Genomic DNA, 16,254 nt, shown 5'->3' with positions numbered 1-16,254 from the left:
AACTTATTATCTGACAAAGAAGAGCCATTTCACGTCCTGGTGACCACATGTGGCACACAATTGGAGAGGAGGCTATGTCTTCCACCTAGCCTTGGAACCTAGCAATGATCTGACACTCCTCAAACTTCTAGGCAGACAATGTGGAAGATTATAAGCCAGAGTAGGAAAAGAGGGAAAAGCAGACACCACGCAGTTACAGATCGGGTTGTGGGCATGTGTGTAGCATACTTTTGGGGAAGTCCCCAAAATACGTTCGGGACACTTGAAAATGTGCTAATTTCTAGTCAGCAAAACAGTTAGGGCTCTTGCCATCATTTGTGCATAAAGATAGACTGCAACTTTATTTTATATTCTCAATCTGGTGAGGCCTGGGAAAACTGGGTTATTTGTAAAAATGGAAAATGCTAAATATACAACATATGCAATACCTTGTAACAGGATGGTGAAATGGAAGTTGGGGTTGCAAAACAACAGATGCCTATTCCAAAATGAAGTTCCGAGAAAGGATTTACAAAATAAGAGGCTGAGAACCAGTAGATCATTCTTAAATCCCTCACCCTTATAAGGAATACTAAAGCATAGAGGAGGAGTTTGAAATGTAACTTCTTAGGAAGAGTTATTTGGAAAGCTGTACTGAGAGTCCATGCCCCTTGCAGGGGCAACTTCTGAGGGATGCCTGCCCCTCTCCTTAGGCCAGACGTTAACTGGACCACCTAGAGAGTCTGATATGTGTTCTCCAAGGTTGAGGGACACAGTGGACTGATGTCTGATTCTCCCCTGAGAAATCTCAAGGGTGAAAGATTGGCCGTGTAGCTGTGACAGACAAGCTGAAGGAGAAGAGGTTGTGTTAGGCACCCTGGCACTCCCAGAATTCAGTGCGGCTGGAACAGATGAGTGTTTCCTATGGATGTGATGTGGGCCATGATTGGGAGGGGCATAAACCTAGAGTCATCCTAGGTCCAAAAGGCCTGCAGAGAACAGTTGGATGTATTGCTACCTTGCTGGGGCTAAGGAAAGCGTATGTAACTAGGTAGCATAGAGATACCCAGGTGCAGAGAACTTCAGGTGGGTGTTTCCAAGCAATTGGGTGGATTCTCACAATAACCCACTGAGGTGTCCCTTACAATCAGCCTTAAGCAAAAGCCAAGCCCAGATGGTGCTGCTGCTCTGTGACCAAAGGACCCTTGCTCTCTTTCTTAAACTCTCCTTTTTCCTCCAGCTCCATGTCTGGAAGGGTCAGGAACCTTGGATGAAGGAGTGAGGGGAGAGGAGGAATAGAAGCACTGGGTGAGGCCAGGCACGGTGGCTCACACCTGTAATCCCAACACTTTGGGAGACCGAGGTGGGTGGATCACCTGAGGTCAGGAGTGTGAGACCAGCTGGATAACATGGTGAAACCCTGTCTCTACTAAAAGTACAAAAAGTAGCTGAGCATGGTGGTGGGCACCTGTAATCCCAGCTACTTGGGAGGCTGAGACAGGAGAATCGCTTGAATCCAGTAGTCGCAGAGGTTGCAGCAAGCTGAGATCACACCATTGCACTCCAGCCTGTTTTTGATACACAAAGCAAAAAAAGCATGTTAGAAACATTATAAATAGAATGACTCAATTATTTTTTTAAAAACATGCATAAGCACATGTGGGTGACATAAAGGCAGTCTTAGATTACCTGTGAAGGGAGCTGAGCTGGAAGCTTCCTGGGCCATGCCTCCAGACTGTGGGCTTTGAATATAATGCCTTTAAAAAATTTTTTAGGCTCAAATTATTACGGGCATACGATATAGGTGTGACCACTCTCACCCATGTGTCTCTGTGAGACCAACTCCAAATGCCTTTTTAAACAAGAGTGTGTTGCCAGCATTTCTCCCAGTTCCCCTACAAACAGAGGTGTTACTTATTGAGGTATGTGTCCTTTGCCATTCACTACAAGGAAATAGAATGCTATTTTGGGGAGAGTTGCTAAGTGTTTTGACTACAAATTCACCCTCCCTCCACGTCTCAAATAGGACACCTGGACCACTAGCTATTTTCTCCAGTGAACTCCACCCTGAATCTGTTGACTTAGCCCAGAAAGCCTGCCAGCTGCCTTATTACTGGGAGGTGGTTACGTGTGCTGTATAAATACTGCTAAATTTATTTGACATAAAACTGATAATAAACATGGGTTTGTACATAAACACTGTGTAAGTGAAAGGACGAGAGACTATCAATTTTATGAATATATAACCAAGTAATCTACAACTGCTTTTAGGGGCTTTTGTGAAAATCTCTAAATCTTTTGATCAAGACCTTTACAGAGACAGTGTAGCAAAGCGTTAAGAGTGAAGGCAATGGGGCCTTCTCGCCTGGGTGCAGATTCAGGCTGCAATACACAGTCTGGGGACAATGGGCAATTTGGTCAATCCCTTTGTGCTTTAATTTCTTCAAATGTGAAATAGAAATAAGATTTTTAGTAGCCATCTTACAAAAAACGGGTTGTTGTAAAAAAAAAAAAATTAATTGAATGCCTGTTAAATTCATGGTAGGTAGTACACAGAACATAATTTATTTGCATACATGTGTCTTAAATAATCTGCATATATCCTTGAGCCTGGGACCACAGGAGCAGAGATGAGGGATTTCCCTCCCAGCAGGAAGTGGGATGCATTGGAAAATTAGATTAAGGCTACTGTTAACCACCATGCAGGCAAAAGGCAGGAGCCAGAGCTGGCAGCAGGGTCAGTAGGAGGGCAGGAAATAACAAACTCCGGGAATTTCAGCGTTAGCTGGAGTGAAGACACTGCCACGAAGGGAACATTTGTTAACAGAGCTCACTTTTTAGTCCAGTGCTACCAACGCTGTAGGGATTTCATACCACATTCTGAGAAAGATAAGGGCTTGATCCGCCTGGGGACATGTTATCAACGTTGAGCATCTGGTTTTATTATTATTATAAAAAATACTATAGGGTAACAATTAAAAAGTTGGAATTCAGAAAAGTAGAAGGAAGAATCTCATTTACACTTATATCACCTAAAATGTTTTAGAATATTTTGTTCTGGTGGTTGCTGTCCTCCGTCTCCCCATCTCCCTCCTCCTTCCTTTTCTCTTTCTCCTCTCCTTCGTCTTGATGAGAAATAACCCATGTACCACAAAACTTACCCTTTTAAACTGCACACATTAATCCTTTTTTAAAAATATTCACATGTTGTGCAACCACCACCACTATCTCATTCTGAAACATTTTCCACCACTCCAAAAAAAACCCTGTAATGATTGTCAGTCCTCATTCCCCTTTTCTCCAAGCCCCTGGTAACCACCAGTCTTCTTTCTGTCTCTATGGATTTTCCTATTCTGAACATTTCATATACTGGAATAATACAATATGTGACCTTTTGTGTGTGGCTTCTTTCACTTAGCATCTTGTTTTCAAGATTCATCCATGTCGTAGCATATATTAGTACTTCATTTACTTCATTTTTATGGCTGAATAACTTTCCTTGTATGGATATACAACATTTTGGCTATGATGAATACTTTTCCTATGACTGTTTATCTACTAATTTTTATGTAGGCATATGATTTTTGTTCTCTTGGTTATAAACCTAGGAATGGAATTGCTGGGCTATATGGTAACTCTATGTTTAACTTTGAGGAACTATAAAACTGTTTTCAAAAGCACTGCATCATTTTACGTTCTCATTACCAATGTATGACCCTGCTTATCCTCATCCTCACCAAGACTTGTTATTGTCCATCTTTCTTGCTGACATCTTTTGAAGCACAAAAGTTTTAAATTTTGATGATGTCTAATTTATTTATTTTTTCCTTTGGATCATGTGCTTCTGGTGTCTAAAAAAGTATATGGTTAGAGTAAGTCTTTTATTCTAATATATTTATTAGACTAACATACACACACATAGATAATAGTCTAAGAAAGAGAGAGTCTAAGAAATATATACATTTTTTGAGACAGAGTCTCACTCTGTCACCCAGGTTGGAGTGCAGTGGCATGATTATGGCTCACTCCAACCTCTGCCTCCTGGGTTCAAGCAATCTTCACATCTTGGCCTCCCAAGTAGCTGGGACTACAGGCACACACCACTATGTCTGGCTAATTTTTGTATTTGTTTGTAGAGAGTGGGTCAGACTGTGTTGACCAGGCTGGTCTCAAACTCCTGGGCTCAAGAGATCTCCCCACCTCAGCCTTCTAAAATTCTGGGATTATAAATGTGAGCTACCACACATGGCCAGTCTAATAAATATTATTTAAATTGCCTAATCCAAGATCATGTAAATTTATTCCTATTGTTTTAAGAGTTTTATAGTTCTAGCTCTAATATTTAGGTCTTTGATCCATTTTGTGTTAATGTTTGTACATTGTGTGATGTAGGGGCCCAAATTCATTCTTTTGCATGTGGATCAATTGCAGTACCATTTTCTGACAGACTATTCTTTCCCTTATTGAATTGTTTTGGCATCTTTGTTGAAAAATCAATTGATCATAAATATAAAGGTTTATTTTTGGACTCTATTCCATTGATTTATATGTGTGTCCTTCTGCCAGTTCCACACTGTTTTGATTACTTTAGCTTTGAAGTAAGTTTTTCAAATTGGGAATTGTGAGTCCTCCAATTTTGTTTTCTTTTTAAAGATTGCTTAGTTATTCTAGGCCATCTTGTCTTGACTCTTTAGGGTCAGCTTGTCAATTCCTGGCGGGTGAGGGATGGGGGTGAAAAGCAGCTAGAATTGTGATTAAAATTGTGTTGAATTTGTGGATTAATTTAGGGAGTATTACCATCTTATCAATACTCAGTCTTGATCTGTGAACATGGAATGTCTATTAATTAAGTCTTCTTTAATTTCTTTCAACCATATTTTGTATTTCTCAGAGTATAAGTTTTATACTACTTTGATTAAATTTATTCCTAAGTATTTTATTCTTTTTGATGCTATTATAAATGGAATTGTTCATAAATTTTATTTAAAAATTAATGGCTAGCATACAGAATATCATTGATTTTCAAAATACCTTGTATCCGTTGAAGGCTTTAATAGTTTCATTTGTAGATACCTTAGGATGTCCTATATACAAGATCGTGTCGTCTATGAATAGAGACAGTTTTACTTTTTCCTTTACAGACTGGATGCCTTTTATGTCATTTCCTGTTCAGTTGCCTTGGCTAAAACCTCCAGGTAGAAATGGAGGTTTTAGCCAAGGAAACTGCTTGTCTGGTTCCTACTCTTAGTGGGAAAACAGCTGTCAGATTTTCTTAGATGCCTTTTTATTTTTTTATTTTTTATTTTTTTGAGACAGAGTCTGGCCCTGTTGCCCAGGCAGGAGTGCAGTGGCGCAATATGGGCTCACTGCAACCTCCGCCTCCCAGGTTCAAGAGATTCTTCTGCCTCAGCCTCTGAAGTAGCTGGGATTACAGGCATGTGCCACCACACCCGGCTAATTTTTGTATTTTTAGTAGAGACGGGTTTTCACCATGTTGGCCAGGCTGGTTTCAAACTCCTGACCTCAAGTGATCCACCCACCTTGGCCTCCCAAAGTGCTGGGATTACAGGCATGAGCCACTATGCCCAGCCTATTCTTAGTTTTCTGAGTGTGTTTTATGATAACAGATGTTAGATTTTTGGTGATGCCCTTTCTGTGTTAACTGAGATGATCATGTGGTTTCCCTCTTTGTTCTGTTAATGCAGTGTGTTACATTGAATGATTTTCAAATGTTGAATCAGCCTTGCATCTTTCAAATATTGCAGCAGTGTAGCATGAATTCCACTTGGTCATGGTATATAGCCCTTTTTATTAATGTCATTAAATTATAGTTGCTGATATTTTATTAAGATATTGTACATCTATATTGATAAGGAATATTAGTCTGTAGTTTTGTTTTCTTGTGATGTCTTTAATTTTGATATCAGGGTAATATTGACCATATAAAATGAGTTGGCAAAGGGCCGATATGCTTCTGTTTATTGAAAGAATTTGTGAAGGACTGGTGCTAATCCTACTTTAAACCTTTGGTCAAATTCACTAGTGAAACCATCTGGGCCTAGAGTTATCTTTGTGGGAAGCTTTTTGATTACTAGTTTAATCTCTTTACTTATTATAGGTCTGCTGAGATTTTTCTATTTCTTCTCAGGTCATTTTTGTTAATTTGTATCTTCATAGGAATTTTCTTATCTAGGTTATCTAATTTATTGGAGTACAATTGTTGATAGTATTATCTTATAAACTTTTTAATTTCTGTAACATCAGTAGTAATGTCTACTCTTTCATTCTTAATTTTGATAATTTAGTAATCTCTTTTTTCTTGGTCAGTCTAGCTAAAGATTTGTCAATGTGTTGATATTTTTGAAAAACTAACTTTTGTCTTTCTTGATTTTTCTCTCATTTTTCTATTTTTGATTTCATTTCTAGTCTAATTTTTATTTCCTTTTGTTTACTTTGAGTTTGCTGTTATTTTTCTAGTTAAGGTGGAATATTGGGGTTTTTGTGATATTTCTTCTTTTTTAAAATAGGTGTGCACAGGTATAAATTTTATGCATACACTGTTTTAGCTGTATTACATAAGTTTTGGCATATTGTGTTTTAGTTTTCATTTGTTTCAAAATGTTCTCTAATTTCTTTTTATTTCTTAACCAATTTGTTATTTAGAAGTGTGTTGTTTGATTTTGCAACTTTCTTCTCTTATTAATATGTAATTTCATTTCAATGTGTTCAGAGAAGATACTTTATTTAATTTTGATCCTTTTAATTTATTGAAACTTGTTTTATGGCCCAAGGTGAAGTGTTCTGTGTATGTCCATTAGGTACAGTCAGTTTATGGTGTTGAAGTCTTCTATTCCCTGTTAATCTTCCATCTAGCTGTTCCATTCTCTAGTCTTCTTGTTAGTCTTAATTTTTCACAGTTCTTTAATGTAAACCATTTTTGCATCTTGTCAATATGATATTAGACATAAGGTCAGATTCTATACACATATAATTTTATGTTCACATTAAATATTAACTAATATATTTAGCCATTTTTCTGTTAGATTTTAAGATCTTCATAGTTTTACTTAAAACTGGTATTTTTGTGTTTAAGAGCTTCTCTGTATTTGGAGTTGTTTCATACAGTAGTTGAATTACTGGTAAAAGGGTATGGCAATTAAAGCATTCACCAATAACACTTTGTATACTTCAGCCTAAAGGCGGGCTTCACTTGGCCCAATAACCTTAATGTGAAAGTAATAGAAGAAATACAGGAGTATATTTTTGCAATCTAGAGATAGTGTGGTACTTCTTCACTCTTCAGATAACACTTCAAAAGTACAGCTCATAGGGCAAACAAAAATGTCAAATATGGATGAATATGATTGTATTAACACAATATTTCTGCTTAATGAAGGACACCATGGACAAAATTAAAAGACATAATGACAGTTTGAGAGTTTTTTGCAATGTTTATAATCAACAAGGGATTAATATCAAGCATAGAGTAGGAAATAATGCAGGTTGACAAGACAGACAATTCAAATAAAAAGGGAAGAAAGAGTATGAACTAGAATTTTACAGAATAAACCCAAAGGCTATTAAACATATGAAGATACTTACTAAACTAAGTAGTAATCAGAAAACTGCAAATGAAACAAGCAGGTTTCACTTTACATCATTTAGAGCGGAAAAAAACTAGAAGCTAAGATGGTGCCAAACGTTGTCAGTGACGTAGAAGTCCTCATCCATGTGACGGGAGTGTGGCTGTTGCAGCCATTCTGAAGCGTAATCTGGCAGTAACTAGCCAAATGAGTTTTTGGTTTGTTGTTTTTGTTTCTTTTTGTTTTGTTTTGTTGTTTTTAGGGCCAGAGACTTGCTATGTTGCCTAGGTTGGACTTGAACTCCTGGGCTCAAGTGATCCTCCCATCTCAGCCTCTCTAGAAGCTGGGAATATAGGCACGTGCCACTGTGCCTGGCTCCTGATGAGGTTTATGAACATACTAGCATCCATAAATCCTGCTCTTGTTTATACCTCAAAGAAATTCTGTTGTGGCAGAATCTAGGAGTCTACCTCTGGGAGAGTGAATTTGTAAAATGTGATAGACATGAACCATGGAATACTCAACTGCAATTAGATGTGGGCTAGAGGTACACATGGCAACATCATGGGTGTCAAAATCATAGTGTTGAGTGAAAAAGAGTAGGAAACAGACTGGAGGCCTAATACCATTTATATAAATTAAAAATGCACACACACACAATATAATGCATATTTTGCACGAACATTCAGAATGGTACCTTGGAGGGGAGGAAAATGAGAATGGGAACTAGAGATAAAGGGAATAAATAAATAATATTAAAAAGAGAAGAGCTTTGCATGGATCAAATACATGTCATGAACTGGAAGTTATGACTAACACAACCGTTTCCACTTAATGTCCTAAACGAATGAATGAATGAATGAATGAATGAGTTCATCATATGTTCCTTCTTTAATATGTATTGCATTAACATCCATTCTTTGGCACTGACAAACTTTTGCTCCCACTGACTGGTATATAAGCATGCCTTTTCTCCCCATACCTTACCAGCTCAGAACATTCTTAGTCTTTCAGACTGTTCTCATTTGAGGCAAAAATTGCATCTCATTGTTTTTACTTGCATTGTTCTATCAAATATGATGCTAATATTTCACTAAATATGGTTTGGCAAAATGTGTTTGCCAAATTTTTTTGGTGTTAGAACGTCTTCATTTTACATTTGTATCTATTCAGATTTTCCATTGGAATTATTTCTGTTGCTGTTAAATGTAAAAGTCCTCTCATATTTAATATTCTATTTTATACATTTTTATGACTTGGTCACTTTGTGTCTTTAATCAACTAGAATGCTTAGAGAACTAATTGCCACAGCACCATGTTAGATGGTCCACATATTTGATACCTTCTTTAGAATAAACAGTTAACATAATTAGGATCCACTTTGTGGCTGACCTAATGTCCATAATCAGTGATTTGATTATTATAGTTTTATGGTATGCTTTTGTTCCATTTCTCCTTCATTATTCTTCCTTTAAAAAGATTGTAGGGACTACCATTTGTTTTTTCTGGATAAAATTATAACCCAAATGATCTAGATTTTATCAGCTTGTAAGGTTAAATTAATACTATATTCTCATGAATTTATTTATAATAGTTGGCAGATGTCACATTCTTCTTTGCTGCATCTATGCAATTTATCTTTGTGCAAGGGGCATAGAGAGATCTTTATGGTAATTGCTTCAGAACAATGATTAAGAGTTACAATTGCTTCCTGGCTAAGATCAAGTAAAGAATTACAGACTTATTTTTTTCTGCATCTCTTGAAAAAGAAAAATTATGAAGACGGGGCAGGTATCAATGCAAGAGTTTCCTGAGGGTCTCCCACAATACAATTGTATTTTTCTAATGAGTTGGCTAGTATATAGGTTTGTTTGTCCTACAATGAACTTTTAAAATTCTATATATTCCTTTATGTATAAAATAATTACCAAAATAATATTGTTTATTAAATGCCTGCTCTGTTCCAAGCATGGTGCTAGACACTTTAGGATCTATTACAACAACTCTATGAAGTATGTATTATAATTTTATAGATCAGAAAACTGAGGCTCAGGATACTGCTAATAAGCAGCAGAAATAGGATTCCCATCCAGATGTTCCCAAAACCAGCATTTTTTCTAGTTCATGACACTAATTTCCAGCAATCATATAACCTCAAAATAATAATATGTACCTTTATTATACCACTCACAATTTCAGGAACATAGTTCAATAATAATGGCATTCTTTATGTATTCCTGATTTTATTAAGAAAGTCATTTGTGTTTCACCATTAAATAAGCTGATAGTTATGACTAAGAAAAATATTTTTATTAAATTTCTTAAGCAATGTTAAAAGGTATTAAAAATTAAGTGAACACCCATGTACCTAGCACCCAGCTTAAAACATAAAACATTAACAACACAATATATATCTTTCCTTGATTATATCATGTATCCCCCCACCCATGCCCTGGAGGTAATCACTTTTTTGAATTTGGGGCTTCAGGACAGCTATTCTCTATTCCCTCAGCTTTATTGAGGTATAATTAACAGAATTGTATACAAATACTCCTCAACTTACATAACTCATCATAGGTTGAAAGTAGTGTAAGTCAAAATGTAGTTAATACACCTAGCCTACCAAGCATCGTAGCTTAGGCTAACCTACCAATGCATGCTCAGAACATGTACATTAGCCTGCAGTTGGGCACAATCACCTGGCAACATGGACCACTGTAGAGTATCTGGTGTTTAGCCTTGTGATTGCACATGGCTGACTGAGAGTTGCACCTGCTGCCACTGCCCAGCATCTTACTGTGTATCACCAGCCCAGAAAAGATCAAAATTCAGAATATGGTTTATACTGAATGTGTGTCATTTTTGCAGATCAGATGCCCCTCCCTGTGCATTCCTATAGCGCCTCGAAGTCATCTCTATCAATCATTCATTTCGTTGTAAAGAAGTCTTATTTGTATGTGTGTATCCCTGACATGACTGAGACTTCATAAATTCTGTAAGCTCAACATGAATAAAGAAATGAATTGGTGTTCATCTTAAGTTGTAGTCTCTGCAGATATTGTTTCATCTAAGGGAGTGGTCTTTGTTTGATTTTGTTCCATCAACAAAGGGTGCTGAACACCCTTTGTTTGGATTTTCCTTTGATTTTTGGAAAACCATGCATTTCTATTTCAGTGATGCTTTTAAAAAGCCATTTTTGTCATTAATCCAGATTTGTTCTCATTTGATTCTAGTTGTTGAAATGGATGAAAACAACGGACTTTTACTTTTAGAACTGAATCCTCCTAACCCTTGGGACTCAGAGCCCAGATCTCCTGAAGAGTTGGATTTTGGAGAAGTCCAGGTAAGGAAATATTAAAAGGATAATATTATTAAACACAAAAATGTAACTAAGATGTCCATTTAACATCTATATCTGTAAACATCCTATATTACCTTGAATACTCTTTGAGGTGGGTATTTATGACATATGATAAAAAGTCAATCAAACAAATTCTTTAAGGAACCCCCAGAACCTGGCAGGGATTACAAGGAAAAAAACAACACAAAACTTTGGGAAAATCCCTAAGGAGACTCATGCAAAACTATTTGAGATTACCCTTGATGCCAGATCACTACTGGATAGAATGGGTAGTTGTATTTTCCAGCTTCATAAGAGAATTTCCTTCAGAGGAAACACTTCAATAGTTTGGGAGAGGTACACAATCAAAAGTTAATTTTTCTGTGTATTTAGAAAGATTGTGTATTATTTGGGCAGGTACTTTAAGGAAACAAATGAGAACCTGCCTGGAATAGACGTAATAAAAACTAATCTGTGCCTTGACCTTTCCTCACCCACTTTGTTGGCTTTTCACATGACGTTCCTGCTATCTTATCTCTGCTTCTGAATACATTCCTTTTTCTCTAGAGGTGCCAAGCTGTGGCAAGAGAATGAGGAACGGATTTGGAATCCCCATGGTGCCAGTCTCTAAGTCATTCTTTGTATCCATTCTTAGAGGCCCTGGCATCCACGAGTAATTATTTAACAGGTAATTTAGAAGAGAAAGTCTTACAAGCCTGTTTAGCCAGTTGTCAGTTGAGTCTGCATGGCTATGCCAACCCACCAAACTCACGAGAATCATCCATTCATATTGCTATTCACAGCCACTCTGGCATTTAAATCCCCAAATGTTTGTGATAACATCTCTAACTGCCTTTCCTTGTAAAGTTTGCTTTAAAGGACTGGTCACAAAATATGTTCTTCAGTGTGGACCGTAAATAACTGTTTAGGAACTAATTTAAATAAACTAAAACTAGGTAAACCAATTGGTTTGTCATCTAAAACTAACCATGAGAATTTATATTTGAATAAAGTCATGACCTGTGCTGGGAACTGTGTTCTGTGAAAGGCTCTTGTTGGATTGTATTTGAGTCCGAGATTTTGCCTGATCATGCTTGGGAGCAAAGTACTCCAACCTGTGTACTTTGTCAGCCACCCAAACCAAACATTTCCGTTCATTGTTGCTGACCAGTAATGAACAATTCAATAATAGGAATCTCACTCTCTTTTAACAGATAACATACCTCACTCACGCCTGCATGGACCTCAAGTTAGGAGACAAGAGAATGGTGTTTGACCCTTGGTTAATCGGTCCTGCTTTTGCCCGAGGATGGTGGTTGCTCCATGAGCCTCCATCTGATTGGCTGGAGAGGCTGTGCCAGGCAGACCTCATTTACATCAGTCATCTGCACTCGGACCACCTGAGGTAATGAAGTCCTGAGCACACAGCTCCTAAGCTCATGCTGCAGGGAAGGCATCAAATGTTCTCTAATTCTTTTGCAATCACTGCTGACTTTGAAGTAGGTTCAGCTGGGATGATGAAAAGAGGACTAATTAAGATAAATATTTATATTTGCATAGAAAGTTTATACTTTTAAATCTGTTTCCAGAAAGACAAATATGGCATGTTCTCACTTATAAGTGGGAGCTAAATAATGTGCACAAATAGGCGTAGAGAGTAGAATGACAGACACTGGAGGTTTAGAAAGGTGAGGGGGTGGGAAGAAGGTGAATGATGAGAAATTATTTAACGGGTACAATGTACATGATTAGGATTAATAATGCTCTGATTTCACCACTGTGCAATCTTTGGTTGTAACAAAATTGCACTTGTACCCCATAAAATTATACAAATGATTTACACTTTTCTACACTTTACACCATTGGGAGTGAGGAAGGAGCTATTGTAAGGAAGCAGGAAAGGATGAATAACCCTCTCACTTCCCACCCTAAGGGAACACACATTTTCTCTAAAGGGCCAGAGCCTAAATATTTTAGGCTTTGCAAGCCATACAGTGAGAGTTGCCACCACTCAACCCTGCTGTTGTAACCCAAAAGCAGCCATAGATGGTCCTGAATGAGACTGACTGTGTTCCAATCAAATTTTATTTATGGATAATGACATGTGAATATCATATAATTTTCATGTATTACAAAATATCATTGTCCTTTTGATTTTCTTTACAACCATTTAAGAGGTAAAAACCATCCCCTCCGCTGTGGGCAAGCTTCAAAAGAAAAAAGAAGCCACCCTTAGCTTGCAAGGTTGTACATAAACAAGCAGCAGCAGGTTGGATTCAGCCCAAACATGGTTTGCCAAGCTCTGATTTATAGTATCCTAACACTAAACACCCAACATAGTAATCCTGACTCAACCTCACTCAGTATTTCATTGGAACCAGAGTAATATGATGCTAATGATAGCAACTGAAATTTTCCCTGACCCAGGCAATTAAAAAAGAGGGAGAAAGGAGAACTTTAAGTTAAGAAACCACACGTATTTGCGAATGTACTGAGCTATTAGAAGAGGGAAGCACATATTGCCGATTCCTTTGCTTAACTATAGGGTCATATTTCTTCATCATTATTTTGAAATTTGTATCACTTCTGCTGGATTGCCAATATAAACACATAACAATGCCCATAATGTGCTACTCAAGCAATTCAACTTTGTTTTTCTGTGCCCCTACATGACAAAATGGTTAGAGATAACATGTTGGTTGCTGGTTGACTGGCCCCTTAATTTTTTATTCTAAAGCATATGGGAACTCTAAATAGTGGATATGCTCTGATTTATTTTTCAGGGAAGTGTTTTTTTTTTTTAATTAACTGATTTAGTAACAAATTGCCTGCAACACACTTCTTAACTGATCACAACCCCCTAGGATACTGTGGTACTACAACTAAAATTCCACTTTATATGATACCTTTGTGCCACACTACCTCCTGGAACTACACTTGCATAATTTCAGGATTACAAGAGCCCTGAGTTCATTTGTTGTACAATAACAGTAATGTGTGGTAGTAATTTTGTATAGCTTGTGTAGGGACAATAGCACATAAATGATGTGATTGCTTTATAGTGTCTAAGATGCAATTACCTAAAGTTTTAATGAGAGACATTCTATGGGAATACACTAAATTTAGGGAGGGTAAGAACTCATTTTTTGAATTATTCTTTAACTACTGTCCTGAAAACCAGTTTAGCTTTCATTTCACAGGCTTGTGTCGACAGTTGTCTTGCGTTAAAACAACAGTTTTCAACTATAGTATCATAACACATCGGTTGTGCAGTGTGTTGCAGATAGTTTATTATTGAAAAGGGGCCAAAGCTTGTGATTTTTTTTACTCCTTTGGGTCTATTTCCTTGAAAGACCCTTACTTTTTGACTCTTCCCTAGTCAACTAGTAAACATCAAGATTGTTTGCCCCCAACCCTTCTGTCTGACCTTTATTTACTGAATAAAGCCTCCCTGATTTACAAAAACAAGGGAAAAGGCCAATGTACTTTGGTGGATTGCCAGTAAGAATTATTAGCAATTGAAAAATCCAAAGCAACAAACATCCATTTTAGAATAACTTATCCTAACTCCCAAAGTCCTTTAAAATGCAGGATTTCACTGCTGAACCCAGAGACTGAAGGTACATTCAAAGAATCATTGATTTTTTGAATCTTTTTTTTGGGGGGGAGAAAGTTTATTACTTCTGTCACTTCCTTCCAGATTCTACTTATTTGGATAGCTTTTAACGCAATGCTGGAACTTGAATATTAGTACAGCTAAGTGCTGATATACAGATTTTTAAAGTACTTTTCCTATGATTATATATATTATTTTGCCTGATCTTATACTCTGTGTACAAGTCTGATTCTTAAACCAGATAGTATATTCGTTAAAGTTAGAAACTTTCTTCTTATAGAAGCACTAGGTTTAGAATCAGAAAACCCAAATTTGAATACCGATTTACTGTGTGTTGTGTATTTCTGAATGTTTCCTCATCTACAAAAACAAAAAAATTCGTAGCTTTTTTGTAGGAATTGAATAACATAGTATGTAAAACTGCCCCAGCACCAAGTTTGAAATAATAATAGATGTGTAATCATTTATTTGTTTATTCAACTTTCTACCACCCCCTACAGTATAATAACTCTGTTATATAATGAATGCTCAATAAATAAAATCTGACTTAATATGTCTAGATAGTCAAAAAGACTTGGATGATTGATTGTGTACTGAGTTGGGATTACTACAATTGTGGAATGTAGTTCCTCAACACTAAATTTCACTGTCTTGCCTAGCTGGTAATTCTGTCCCTCCCTTAAGGGTAAATAATATAGTCTGTTAAAGTGTGGCTTTGATATACAACATATATTATTTATCCTTAAAAAGGGACAGAATCTTTGAAGGTTGAAAAACCGACCCCCAAAATGGTCCTGGGGGGCTTTTGTCCTGTACTATGTCCCAGTCCTCTCTCTTACTGCGAGCTACTGCTTGAGGAATGCAAAGAAATGAGGATCTCCATGATCTTCATTTCTTTTCTCTACAGCATGACTTTTTCTTGTCTGTGTCTACTGTTAGAACTACCCCTCCTTCAAGCAGCATCAGTGTGGAAAATGGAACTTGCATACCTGGTTGATGTCCACGCCATGAGCATATGATATGTTCTAATAACAAAGATGAATCCCCTCAGAATCTCCCATCACTTTCACAGTCAGCCTTGAACAGAAAAACTTTTCTCTGGTCTTTGGGGAGAGTTCAGTTTTTCAATTCCTCACTTCTCTGTCATATATGTTGGTAAAAGGAACAAACTGTCTCTCATACTAGATGACACTATTTTTTTCTCCTTTCAACCTTTCCATCTGTCTTATCCTAGTTACCCCACACTGAAAAAGCTTGCTGGGAGAAGACCAGATATTCCCATTTATGTTGGAAACACAGAAAGGCCTGTATTTTGGAATCTGAATCAGAGCGGTGTCCAGTTGACTAATATCAATGTCGTGCCATTTGGAATATGGCAGCAGGTCAGAAATCTGTTTTCTTTCCATGCTTTCCAGTTATGCTTTCTGGGATGAATGTTATGTGAGATAGTCACCATAAGATTAAGTAAAAAAATGGGCCAATGTGGTCTGTCCCTGATACTACATAAACACAACCTCTATTTGAGCTTCAAACGTTAGGCAGACTGTCCTGGGCAAAGATTATTTTCTTTCCATTAGCCCATACTATTATAGTATAACACTACAGAACAGGTAATAAATCTAGTTCTGAATAAGGAAATTTCCTCAAATATGAGGTTCAATTGACCATTCTTTCCAGAACAGGTGATTACCTTCTCAAATATTGAATTAAAAACCAAACTGAAATTCACAGTTGTT

General features: G+C 37.0%; 1 protein-coding gene across 13 annotated transcripts in view; it reads left to right on the top strand.

Annotated features, from left to right (window-relative positions):
• The window catches only part of LOC101007063 (cytidine monophosphate-N-acetylneuraminic acid hydroxylase), a 351,297-nt gene that overhangs the window by 306,485 nt on the left and 28,558 nt on the right, over positions 1-16,254 (top strand). For all 13 annotated transcript variants that reach the window (XM_009204538.4, XM_021936632.2, XM_009204539.2 and 10 more), the window contains 3 exons: positions 10,796-10,905; positions 12,117-12,307; positions 15,753-15,900. In XM_009204538.4, the coding sequence (XP_009202802.2) occupies positions 10,796-10,905; positions 12,117-12,307; positions 15,753-15,900 (449 nt within the window). The remainder of the gene's footprint in view (positions 1-10,795; positions 10,906-12,116; positions 12,308-15,752; positions 15,901-16,254) is intronic.

The sequence above is a fragment of the Papio anubis genome, chromosome 6 (genome assembly GCF_008728515.1).
Source record: "Papio anubis isolate 15944 chromosome 6, Panubis1.0, whole genome shotgun sequence".
NCBI classification, from domain to species: domain Eukaryota; kingdom Metazoa; phylum Chordata; class Mammalia; order Primates; family Cercopithecidae; genus Papio; species Papio anubis.
This window is presented reverse-complemented; position numbering and strand designations above follow the sequence as displayed.